The sequence below is a fragment of the Bombus bifarius genome, unplaced genomic scaffold (assembly GCF_011952205.1).
Source record: "Bombus bifarius isolate JDL3187 unplaced genomic scaffold, Bbif_JDL3187 scf7180000008047, whole genome shotgun sequence".
In the NCBI taxonomy this organism is placed as follows: Eukaryota; Metazoa; Arthropoda; class Insecta; order Hymenoptera; family Apidae; genus Bombus; species Bombus bifarius.
The window spans coordinates 2949533-2962443 of NW_022884413.1; the positions used below are offsets into that span (position 1 = coordinate 2949533).

General features: G+C 52.4%; 1 protein-coding gene across 5 annotated transcripts in view; it reads right to left on the minus strand.

Moving 5' to 3' along the window:
- Positions 1–250: 250 nt before the first annotated feature.
- Positions 251–12911, minus strand: part of LOC117207886 (homeotic protein spalt-major-like) — a 70289-nt gene continuing 57628 nt past the window's right edge. The window contains exons 1-8 of one of the 5 annotated variants that reach the window (XM_033448561.1): positions 11189–11481; positions 5680–9198; positions 4684–4817; positions 3447–3722; positions 2736–3003; positions 2009–2157; positions 1365–1538; positions 251–794 (exon numbers count right to left, since the gene is read on the minus strand). In XM_033448561.1, the coding sequence (XP_033304452.1) occupies positions 387–794; positions 1365–1538; positions 2009–2157; positions 2736–3003; positions 3447–3722; positions 4684–4817; positions 5680–9198; positions 11189–11288 (5028 nt within the window). In that variant the 5' untranslated portion in view covers positions 11289–11481 and the 3' untranslated portion in view covers positions 251–386. Of the gene's footprint in view, positions 795–1364; positions 1539–2008; positions 2158–2735; positions 3004–3446; positions 3723–4683; positions 4818–5679; positions 9199–10040; positions 10456–11188; positions 11482–12911 lie in introns of those variants that run through there. The other 4 variants (XM_033448563.1, XM_033448560.1, XM_033448562.1 and 1 more) reach the window with 4 other exon arrangements.

The window sequence follows — 12911 nt, forward strand, 5'->3', positions numbered from 1 at the left end:
TAGTGTGACAATAGGAACATGGTATCTGCTCTGGCTCTGGGGATCAAGAAAGATATGTCGTCGAACGTTCGACACGTCCGAGTTCTTCGGCTCGCGAAATGCACTGAAACACTACTTCCGGCTCCATATAAACGTCTCGTTGCTCTCTCTCTCTCTTTCTCTCATTCTCTCTCTCATTCTCTCTCTCCCTCTCATTCTCTCTCTCCCTCTCATTCTCTCTCTCATTCTCTCTCTCTCTCATTCTCTCTCTCTCTCATTCTCTCATTCTCTCTCTCTCGTTCTCTCTCGCTCTCCCTGTCTCTATGTCCGTATGACAGCCAGGACGGAGTTCAGTCACCGAAAACGTGAAGCCTCGAGGAAGAAGGATATGTGTCGTTGACGGAGGTTCACGTGGCCAGTCCTTCGCCCCTGGCCGCCGCGGGCGGCGGAAGTCGAGCCGAAGGTGGAGTCGAGTTGCCCTCCGACCTGGTCGGCGGCTCCCTGTCGAAATGATGCTGAAGAGCGTCCCCTGTCCACGAGGACACGTTCGCGCTGCTCTGATTGCTTCCGTTGGAACTCGGCGTGCCTGGCGAGTGCGAGGGCGATGGCGTTTGAAACAGCATGGATCCAGACGGTATCGAGGACTTGCCGTCGAGCAGCGGCCCGTTACTGTTCGCTGCCACCATCGGTTGCTTGTCGAGGGGGAAGCCAGCTCCAGCCGCGTACACCGAGCCGAATAATCCAGCGTACTTGCCAGCGGCCACGGAGTGACTCGGTAGACCGTTGTTGCTTTGAATCACCGAGATCTCGTTCAGCTGTAAGCAACGCGCGCCCCACCCGTTAGTTTTATTCGACGGCAATCGAACGGAATTACGAAACTAAGAAGAAGACGAAAGAAGGAACGATCGTCGATCGTCTCGCGACCACGGATTATTTTTCCGAGTCGCGACGCAGACTCTAGAGGGCCGGACCAGGGCCCTTCGGCTTTCTCGATATCTTCTTTAGATCGCGCGTATTTTCATATCGTCGGAGAAAAAGTACGATTACGGTTTTCCCTTTCGCGGTATCCGGTCGTTTAGCGGTACTTTGTCTGCCATTATTCTTCAGGTAGTTAGCTTTTAGTCGATAATGGTAGGTCAAAATGTATCGTACGCGGTTCGGTCGATGCACGACTATTCCGTTTATCGAAATCCGATCGATCCCGTCTTCGTGCTTTTCTCCGCGCGTTTCCAAGCACTGGCGATTCAAAGAGTCAACGAGTAGTCGACGCAGCCGTGCCGTTCGATTCCTCCGATCCTCCTCGATATCGTCGAAATGGTAACGATCGAGGCGAAACAAGATCGAAATCTCTCTTCGCGATAGGAAATTTTCGAATAATCGCTCACCTTCTGCTGCACGCCGTTAAGGAACGGCGCGGGTAGATACGGATAGAAAAGATCCGGCCGACGCTGCAGAAACTCCGAGTCCTTGGGAGTGATGGGTAGGGGAGGCAGATCCAGGGACATTCGTCGACCTCGTCGAGAAGCTCCGTTGGTCCACATATGAGTACCCATGTGTACCTGCGATCAGAAGAAGCGAAACCTCCAGTCAACGCGACTGTTAACGATCTTCTTCGGTGTCGCTGATCTTTCATCGAGCTTTGCAGTATCTTTCTTTTTCGTTCCTGTACGTTACGCGTCAGCGTTAGTACAAGCGGTAGCAGCTAGCTGATGTTAGTGAATAAACTCGAAGAATCCAGAGACACGGGGATAACAAGATAGCGGAGAGAGAAGAGAGACGGGAAAACTGACGGATAACGAAGAAAGTAACGGAAAGAGACAGAAATAGAAAGAAAAAGAGAGAGAGAGAGAGAGAGAGAGATAAATAGATAGATAGATTGATAGATAGATGGATGGATAGATAGATAGATAGATAGATAGATAGAGAGAGAAAGAGAGAGAGAGAGAGAGACAGAGACAGAGAGTGAGAATGAGAGTGAGAGTGAGAGAGACAGACAGACGGAGAGAAACAGGAAAAATGATGCGTATACCTTGAGATTGCCCTTGGTGGTGAAGGCCTTCTGGCAGACGGTGCATCGGAACGGTTTGTCGCCTGTGTGAGTTCTCATATGGATCTGCAGCGCCGAAGATGAGGAGAAATTCTTATTGCAAATCTGGCACAAGTGTTTGCTCGGCACGCCTGCAAATACACACACAGAGTTTCGCTGAACAGACCCTGACGCAAGTTTAACGAAGGTTCTCAAGCTTGTCTCTTTTCTTCGAGAGAGAGAGAGAGAAAGATAGAGAGAGAAAGATAGAGAGAGAGAGAGAGGGAGAGAGAGAGAGAGAGGAGAGAGAGATAGAGGAGGGAGATAGATAGATAGAGATAGATAGATAGATGGATAGATAGATAGATAGATAAATAGAGAGAGAGAGAGAGAGAAAGTTTTATCTCGGAAAAATGATCCGTTCGCGGGTGAGATTCAGGACGGAAGACGAAAGAAACGAGAAACGAAAGAGAAAGCGAAGCAAGCTATCGGCAGGGGAGAGAGCGCGCGATGCGAAGGGAAGCGCAAGCGAGTGCACGAGTAAGCGAAGCTGGTGTATATACGTGAAACAGCGGTGGCTACTTTGGCGTTTCGACCGAAGCTCGACGGCGATCTCTGGTAGCGAGAAACAGTCGAACCTGGCAAGCGAAGCCTCTCGGATCGTTCGAACTGTGCTCGATGAAGAAGCAGACCGATCAAACGCTTTTCAACCGGTTTCCAAGCTACTTACTGGCTGGTCTCTTTGGTGCTGGCAGCTCCCCCTCTGGCGGCGATCTCTTCACGGCGATGCTTTGTTCCATCGAAGTCGGAGGCATCGGCGGAGGAGGCGGTGGGGGCGGTGGCGGCGGCGGCGGTAAGCTCGAATCCTCCGCGCACATCGGACTTCTCGAGGTTTCGTGCTCCTGAGATTGCTGTTGGTGTTGCTGCTTCGAGTCGCTGAACAAATGCGGCGGCATGTCGCGGATCTTGTGAGTCAGCATGTGCTGCTTCATGTTCCCCTGTGTGAGAGAAAACATTGCTCGGTTACATCGTCGCCAACCAGACAGCTTCGAGTTCAATCACTTCATCGATCACACCACTCTGCATAATTTCTCGCGATTCGACGTCGTATCGCTTTTCAACTTTTCCTTACTTAGACAAATATTTTCTATAGGTTATTCGGACAAAAGGAACAATCACGGTCGAATCGTACGACAAATTCGAAGGCTCTTTCGATTAGTCGACTGGCCAAAATTGAGTCGACGTTCTATACGCTCGTCTTGCCAGGAAAAAAGAAGAAAGAAGAAAGAAGAGAGAAGAGAGAAGAGAGAAGAGAGAAGAGAGAAGAGAGAAGAGAGAAGAAAGGAGGAAAGAGAAAACGAATGGCGTAAGGTCGAACGAAGAATACATAGTGGTGTTATCATAGTTGTTGTTTCATTGTCAAAATGCAGCAGGCTCTTACCAGGAGGCCGTGCGCCGAGGGTAGAAGTCCGAGGGCGGGCGACATCAGCGGGGGTAGGCGGATGGCAGGATAGACAGGCGTCAGCCCCCGCCCCCCTCCGGCTCCTTTCCGCCCCCGGTTCTTCCGATCCTCAGGTCGCCGCCGCCGCCTGCGTTTCGCTTTTTCTCGACTACTGGCGCACGCTGATCCAAATTGAGGATCGGGTGAAGTGATCGAACTGTTAGCGGGCAACGGTTGAGACGCACAGATGCATGCTTGCTGCCCGGAACCATCGTTCTGAAAGTATCGTAGAAAAAACAAAGATACAGAGCTGGCCAAACCTGAACCGACTGGCGCGATTTGATCGTCGTTTTCTATTTTTTTTGCACGATTATCGATTCGTCGTTCGAGTTTCCGTTAATACGTTGATTCGGATATATCGCGTTAGTATCTATTTCCCTCTCTAAAAGCAACAAAGCGTAAGCGTTCGCCGCGAAGGAATCGCGCAACTGGATCACCGACTTGCATGTATTTTTTTTAAACTTGGTATTAGTCGTAGCGTTGATCCTAGCGTTAATGACTATATATATATATATAGTATCGATATGATATAGCGTTACTTTTACATCGATTCGTACATATCGGCAGACAGAGAGCAATTCTAAATCCGAAATCTTAATTTCCGTCTAACGGAATGGCACGAGACGCTTACAACTACGTAGAAATGTTTCTTCGCGTTCCCCCTTTCATTCGATCTTTTTCCCATATTCGTGTATTTGTAAAGGGCGATCACGTAATTAAAATAACGAAAACTTTTATACGAATTTAAACGCGAGAGAGTTACTGCGCGTAACTCGCTAACGATTCTTCGATTTTCACGAGACGTTGAATTAAGCGTTCCAAGTTGTTCTCGTACTGCGACGCGTTCGAGTCGTTGAAACCGAATCAAACTGGAAATTTCGATAACGTCTTACGTCTTTTTCTAGCAAGTAAGTGCAAATGGTTGCTGGAACGTGGCAAAAAATCCGTCGTAACCTTTAAATCCCAACGATAAACGCGAAGAAAAACGATTAGAAAAGAATACCGGAAGAGAAGAATAGATTTACAGGTTATTAGGAACGAGGCGATCGTATTTGATCGATTCGATTCGTTGCACGATTCCTCTCGACGCTCGTTTGGCGAGCAGCAAACAATTCTCGGAATGAGCGCGTCCAATTCCATCGTCCCGATCCCATCGAACGTAAGAGAGTTACGTTACCTTTGTGGAAAAGCCTCTGTCGCATATGCTGCATTTGAAAGGTCGTTCCTTCGTGTGGCTCCGGTAATGAATCTCCAGCGCGGAGTTGCACGCAAATGTCTTGTAGCAGATATTACACGTGGTGTTTCCACGCACTGTAACAGATCGTACTTCTTTACAATTGCTTCCCGACACTTTCACACGCTTCTACCGTCCGTGAAAGCAATTTGTAACCGCGATTCGACTCTCGTAAACTATCCGTCACGAACGCGAAAGACAGAAAGAGAGAGAGAGAGAGAGAGAGAGAGAGATAGAGAAAGGGAGAAAGAGAGAGAGAGAACAGGCTCTAATCTAATCGTCAAAACGCGCGAGCGAACGCCGGCCGAGAACGACCGCTGGCGAACGCGAGCCTCCGGAACTCGAAGCCGATCGTTATCCGCGTGCCGTAGCTGCTCCGAGAACAACGTTAGACTCGCTTGGTTTTCTTCGACGGAAGGAGTGAAATGAATCGTACAGGCAACAATCCGTTCTTTGCAAAGAAATTTATTTATTTACTTATCAAATGTCCATAGTTTCGATCCTTCTTTACGCAAAAAAGGAATACAACAACTGATATTTGTGCACGCAAGTTCTGTATCTAGTCTATCCGTACTTTTCCTTCTTCTTTTTTTCTCTTTTTTCATGTCGAAGAGTGTGATTGAAATTAAGAGAGAGAGAGAGAGAGAGTCAGAGAGAGAGAGAGAGAGAGAGAGAGAGAGACAGACAGACAGACAGACAGACAGACAGAAGAGAGAGAGAGAGAGAAATCATAGGTGTTCAAAGAGATAATAAAAAGAGTGTCAAGCGGGAGGGTAGGAGTGCTAGGTCCGGCTACACCACAAGTAGGATACGTCGATATACAGCTTGGATAAAGGTGGACGAATCAGTCAGACTGGCGGTGAGGATCGGTGAATCGTGTCAGATCGATCGGGAGGTGTAGCAGGAACTGCAGCTCGCCCTGATGCTAGCAGCGCCTACCTGCTGGCCCTCCGACAGCCAGGCCGAGCGGGTTGTAGGTGGACGTAGCAGCCAACACGGCTGACGTGGTCAGGGAAGCCAAGGGCCCGGCGGCGCCGCTTCCAGGAGTCACGGCGTTTATCGAGCTGACGCTGTTTATGCTCGACGAACCGATGCTGCTGGTAGACGGCGACGATGAGACCGCTTGCAGCAGGCCTGCGAACATGCCGAACGGATGCGGATGGTGGGTGGTGGTTTGCGGAGGTGGCGTTGGCACTGACGCTACCGAGGCCGGAGTGGACGATGCCCGAGGCGTCAAATCTAACGGCGCGCCAGGATTCGGCGGACTGTTGCTCTTCTCGCTGCCGTTGTAACGGTGAAACGGCGGCGACCTGGCGGCGTTTCCTATCGTCGACGCGGCTGTCGTCGTGATCGTTCGCACCTGATTCTCGAGAGCGGCCAGCGAGGTCGAGAAACTGGGCAAAGACACGTCCTTGTGATCGTTCTCTTCGCTCTCGCGATCCTGTTCGTCCTCTAGGTCGCCGCGACTCGCGTCGCGATTGCATCTCTCGTCCTCCTCTCTGCGATCGTCCTCCTCGTCCTCCTGGTCGTCCGCTTCCTCGCTGTGCTCCTCCGCGTACCTTGCCTGATGCTGTTGCTGCTGCTGCTGCTGCTGCTGCTGCTGTTGTTGCTGCTGCTGTTGCTGATGCTGTTGTTGCTGAAGGTGCTGCTGTTGAGGCTCGTCCTTCGCGTCGATGTCGTTTTCTTGACTCTGTCTCTCCAACTGTTGTCGAGTTGGAGGAAAGCTCAACGGGAATCCAGGTCCAGCGGGGTGAATCGGTGGAAAGCCTTGAGGAAGAAACGACGCCAACGGATGGTGCGGATAACCCGGCGGGAACTCGTTCACCTCGCCGGCTTGAATTTGCTCCGGACTGAGCTCCGTCGGCTCGCCGGTGTGCAATCGTATGTGCTGCTGAAGCACCAACGCGTTGGTAAATTTCTTGTGACAAACGGGGCACTGATGCAACATTCTGAGCGGCGGTTTCGCCCTGTGGACGCCCATGTGAGTCTTTAAGTTACCCTTGGTGGTAAACGCCCGGCCGCAGATCTTGCACTTGAACGGACGCTCGCCCGTGTGAGTCCTGTAATGCATCTGCAGTGCGCTCTTGCAGGACAGCACACGGTGGCAGATAACGCACTGGTTAGGATCGGACAGCTTGTGCTCGATGTTGTCGACCAACTGCTGCAACTTGGACGTTTCCGAGGTCTTGGTTATCTCGATCAAACTTTCCCAGGAGTTGTCGTTGCTGCCCGGCCGTGGCAACAGACTGGAATAGATAGCCGGATCCTTGGCCGGATCGATCATCTCGTTGGTAGAGACGGCGGCGGACGCGTTTACGGCTGGTGGTGCGGCGTGATGGGGTATTTGATGGTGCGCCGGTGGCCCTGAGAACAGAATTCCCGCGAACGATGTTTGAAGGCTTCCACTGCTCGCGCTACTACTCGCAGGGGAGGCGCCGGGGTACGCGACAACGTGTTGCGGCAAACGATTGATGGTTCCACGACCGGACAAATTCTCCGGCTGCTCCTCGATCTCCTCGTCGACTTCCATGTCGCCGTCTCCCTCCAGTCGACCGCTCATCTTACTGTCCATGCTACAGTCTTCGTAAGTCTGCGGTTGAGAGGGTGGATTGACGGAGGATTGGGGTGAATTTAAATACCGTCTTGTCGTCTCCTCGAAATCCTCGCTCTCCTCCTCCGTGGGCTCCTCGGCCTCCTCCGGCTCTTTCTTCGGCGTTATCCTCTCGGTCGGTTCCTGGCTCATAGATCGTTGCTGTCGCTGGTATTGTTCCTGCATAGGCGATCGCTGCTCCAACTTCATCTCGTCCCTCTGCTCGAGCTGCTGCTTTTGATGATGATGTTGTTGTTGTTGTTGTTGTTGTTGTTGTTGTTGTTGGTTGTGGTGGTGATGGTGGTGATGGTGATTGTCGTGAAAGGAATGACGAGAATTGGACACAACCGCGGGGGAATGTGGCGAGGTGGTCGGGGCAGTGGTAACGGGCTTGCTCAGGTTCTCCGGCACGTCCTGATCGTCCCGATGAGCGACAACCGGCGATCTGTACAAGGGTGGCATACCGGGAAGGGCTAAACTGAGCGGCAAGGGCGGCTGAGGAGGTAAGAAACCGTGCGCTGCCGCCGGGTGAAAAGAGGGATGGTGAGAAGGTGGTGGCGGCGGCGGTGACGGCATCGGTCTCTGACCGGAGGCGATTTGTTGTAGCAAGGGTGGGTGGTACTTGTCCAGGTGTTCCGGAACGGGATTCGGATTCATCTTAACATGTGGAAACTTGGCCGTATGCCTCTGGAAGTGGACCTTCAGGTTCCCTTTCGTGGTGAAGCGGCTGCCGCAGACGTTGCATTTAAAGGGTCGCTCACCTGTGTGCGATCGTATGTGGATCTGAAGCGCCGAGTCGCTGCCGAACACCTTGCCGCAATACCGGCATCGGTGCTTGAAGAATGGCTCGCCGCGACCGCTACCGGACTTTGAATCGTACGGGGAGAGACGGGAGCCTTTTCCACCCCTGAACGCCAGCTCGTCGGCCAGGTTATTCGCCAGAAGTCCCTGGCTCGCGTTGTCCAGCACCTCCTGCGCTCTCTTCTGCAGCATCTCCAGGGTGTTCGGCTCGTGCAACGGTGGCGGATCGGTGTTGGTTATGATGGACGAAGCTAGGGAAGAACTGATCGAACAGAGAGGCGGTATCTGATGAGACATCGGCATCTGGCTACTGGTACTGGTAGTCGAGGTCGTGCCGGTCGCGTTCGACGAGGCCAACGGGATATTCAACGGGGACGCGCTGCTGGTCGGCGTCGGTCTTTCCTGAGCCAGGTTCGGCGTCACGGGAGCCGGCGAGGTTTGCCGATGACTCGGTGGACGCGACGACGGAGGCGACGTTAGGCTCGACAGAGGTTTAGGCTGGATGATCGGCGACGGGCATATCTCCTTGCTATCCGACGGCTCACCCGGTCCTTGCTGCTGCACCGACTGATTGTGCGTGATGGACAGTTGCTGCTGCAGTTGGCTGATCAGCTGCAGTTGAAACACTTGCTGATGTTGCAAGGTGTACAGGGTGCTTTGAAGCAACGCCAAGTCCTGCAGAGCGGCCTCGCTGTCCGCGCCTCCGGCCAACGCCGTCGCCGCGAACTGAGCCACCGCCACTTTCGTGTTCTGCAGAGCTTCCAGGGTGACGTGACTAGTTCCAGCGGGCGGGAACAGGCTGCCAGCGGCGCCACCTTCTACGAAATTGTTGTTGTTCTCCGCATCCTGCCTGTGATGCATCTGCTTGCGCGATCCTTCCTCGTCGTCCTCTTGCTCGTCCTGCTCGTCCACGCCTTCCTCTTCATCCTCCTCCAAAGCGTCTTCCTGATCCTTGTCGTCCTCCTCGCCCTGATGGCACCTGGATGCCGTGAGGTCCACCGCTTCGTCTCCGCCGACTCCTCCACCGCCACTCTCCTCGCCATCCGACGTAAACTCATTGTCTTCACCTGCAATACACACGCGACACCGCGATTAGCTTTCAGCGATTAGTTTCTTCCCAACGTTAGCTATCCTACGAATATTCTATATCGTATCTTTCCCTATGTACGACGACGACAAGCAAGAGACGTAGAAGCCAGATCGAGCTACTTTCCGCGTAGCGAGGACGACATCAGCGCGAAGAAACCGTGCCAAAGTATCATCTGTATTCAACGTTCAAATCGTTTGTGCGTATCGCACTAATGACGAAAAAAAAAAGATATATATATATATATATATATACAAAGCATCGGTCGTTCGAGATACCGCGTGTCGTGTGAATTTCAAATAGACAGTTCAGCGCGTTACCGATGCAGCAAGGAGCATTCGACGAACCAACTTTACATACGTATTAAGTAAGACGAGTAGGGGTATGTGGTACGCGTATGGAAGCGCTGCACGATGCATCTTCCTTATTCCAAGTGTAATCATCGATCCGGAAGGTTCGAACATGTACACGCTTCTCGCGGGAGAAACTTGGTTGGTCGTACGATTTTCACAACGTACGAGAACGTTAAAGACGCGAACGTCCAAGACCTGGATTTTCACGCTCGACAACTGGAACGGATTGGTAAGAAGGTGTTGGACCGAGCAAAACGTTTTATCGTTCGTACGTGACGAGTATGACGAATAGTTTATCGATCGATCGGGCTGAATCGATTACAAATATCGATTGACAACGCCATTTTGCTACGAACGATAGAGAAAAATTGAGTTTAATGAAGCAAGAAGAAGAAAAAGAAAAAAAGAAACGGAATTTTCTAGATAGCCTACAGCGATAGTTTGAATATTTTACAAGCGTTTTACGTACTTTAGGTCGGTCGAGCTTGCAGCTTGCAACATAGAAACGTGAGAAGGTAAACGTTCGTCGTATCGAGTCCGATTCGAGACGTTCGATCGATCCGAGGATTTCGCGATACCGAGAATTTGTACGTTTCAATTCGATAAGAAGGGAGAATAGGAAAGTAACGAACGTCACCAGCTGGAACCAGTTTAACGGTCGAAGATGAAAGCTCATAAGGTTTCGCTTCACGACTAATGCGAACGCTCGCCAAGGCTGGAACGGGCCGAACGCTTGGCAAGTCGGCGCGTCATATTTAAAATGTACGGTGTCGCGGTGAAACCGAGGCAGAATGATTAATCGGATTCGTTCCGATTTTATTTACCACCCAGGCTTACCGACACCGGATAGAAGATGGCGTTCGTACGATCGGCGCGCACGATTTTCCGTTCTTGAAAACGGGCGCACGAAAAATGTAACGAACCGCTGGATACGGGCACGAACGAGAGGAAAACAGCGGCAGAGGGGCCCGCGACGAGAAACTCGGTGGAGAGAGAGGATCGTGCGCGTTCGCGTCGATGATAAGAAACGACGGCGCGGCGATTAGTATTCCGGAGCGCGGCGCGCGAACCCCACACCGCTGGAAACTTTTAATACGCGCACCGGGGCCAATGAAAAATGGAAATCGCTCGATTACTATTCCCGGCGGACCGAGTCGGACCCGTTCGAATCGCACCAGTTACAACGTTTCATTCGCCACCCGATGTAACCATCCACTAGAAAACTATGCAACCTCCAACTCGAACAACTTTCCATCACTCGTAGTACGCGAGACGAACTTTTCTCGAACGGGGAAAACGTAGAATGAAACGTGGAACGTGATCTTCTCTGTGACGGGAAAGAGAGGCACAGGGAGAGGGAGGAAGATGGAGAGGAGAGTGGGGAGTGGAAACGGGGAGGGGGCAGAGGGACCAGAGGGGCCGGAGAGGTCGAAGAGGCCGGAGAGGTCAGTGGGGCCAGAGGGGCCAGAGGGGCCAGAGGAGCCAGAGGAGCCAGAGCGGCCAGAGCGGCCAGAGCGGCCAGAGCGGCCAGAGAGGTAGACAGACGGGGGGGGGGGCGAATTTGCGGGAAGTCGTCGGCGCGGCGTGGAGATGCGTTCAAGGTCAACGGTTGCGTACCGGAAAATCGTGCGCACGAGAGTCTGGAGGGTCCGCGGTTGCCCTGCTTGATGCCGCGGCATTCGAGGCGGCGCGTGATGCTCCATCTCATGAGCTGCATGATCGCACGGGTTCGCGGAGCAGGAAGTTCGTGCGTGGCGCCGACTCGCGGAGGCGCGTGAAAGTCGCGCTGCGTTTCGGCCGGACGTCCGCGTGTCGAACGATGTCATCCGGCAAGGACGAGAGAGAACCGACTGATCGCTCGGTAAAGAGCCGGCCTGGGCGTAGGTAGCGTCGCGTCGCGCAACGTCACGCGTCACCCTTTCCCCCACCCTGTCCTCCCGCGCTCACCCCCACTAGCTGGCCCTCCCTCCACCGCGCGCAAGCCTCTATACATACGCACGGTTATGACAAGGAAGGCGGCGCGGTTCATAAATCAGGGGGTAAGAGGCGGGGCCTCGCCGAACCACTCAGCGCCCGGTTATTAATTATCATACAGAGGGAACCCCTTCTTCGCCGGTTCCACCTACGCCGAACCGACTTCCGGATCTACGGCTTCGTTGCGTGCGAACCGGCCACCGCAGTCATACGCTGCACGCGTCCGCTTTTCATTTCGCTCCCCGCGAGCCCGCTCGCTCGGCTGCCACGGGCACGGGGGGCGGGGGCGGCAGCGGAGTGTGAGACGATGCCGCTCGTCGAATAGACTCCCTTTGGTCCTCTGGAATGCGTCTAGAGTCTAGACGTCTCTCCTTTCTTCTTTTCTTTCTCTTTCCCGTCTCATTTCTTTCTTTCTTTCTCTCTTCTTTCTCTCTCCTTTCTCTCTTCTTCCACTTTTACTTCTCTTTTCTTCCACAGGCGACTCTCGATTCGAACACGGCACTGAAGATTCGAGAATCTGGCGGTGAAAAAGGAGCCACGTATACTTTGCTTGGAGAAATGCTTCCGAGACGGAGGTGCTTAAAATAACGGGAAGACAGATTGCTACTTATCGACGCCTTCTTCGTACGTTCTGACGTTTCTCCATCGCTTCGTTATCTTCCGGTTAGTCTCGAGATTCTCGGAATCGTCAATGGATACGACCTTTTACAAATTATTCCAGTCTCGTTTTGTTCTTTTCTTACCAGAAACTGCGTAGCACTTTCTAGTTTGCTAGTCGCGACCAACGCAAATATCGACTTTCCGTTTTCATCGACGACCAATCCATTCGAATTATTTTCATCTTCGATTGTCCTCGAAGCGGCGGCAAGATAACTGTACCATTAGGCCTGCGGCGTGCTGCTTTCGCTTCGAACCAGCACCGACGTTCTTCGAAAAAGCTGTCCGATAAATTTATCTCGATGTTTGCCGATAGCGTTGAACAGCGTCGAAGAAACAACGATGCTCGAATTTAAAGGAAACCGACTTCTTACCGTTTTGCTCGAGAAACGGAAAGCTCGTTTTATCGTTTGTCTCTTCGACGCGTTAAACAATTTTACGAACGTATTTAGTTTCCTGTAATTTCATAAGCAGCGACGAACGACGGTCGACGATTCGAGCACGAGACAACGCGTGACAAATCGAAGATCGACGACCGGACACGACAGTCTGAATTTCCTATGAATTAATCGGCTGGTAACAGGCTGGTAACAGGCTTCACACGGGCGACGAACGAAAGCAGACTGGCTAGAGCGTAGCTTTTCGAACAAAGAAACAGCTGGCCGCGTCGAACGCAACGACTCGATAGAACCTTACTGGATTATCTGTA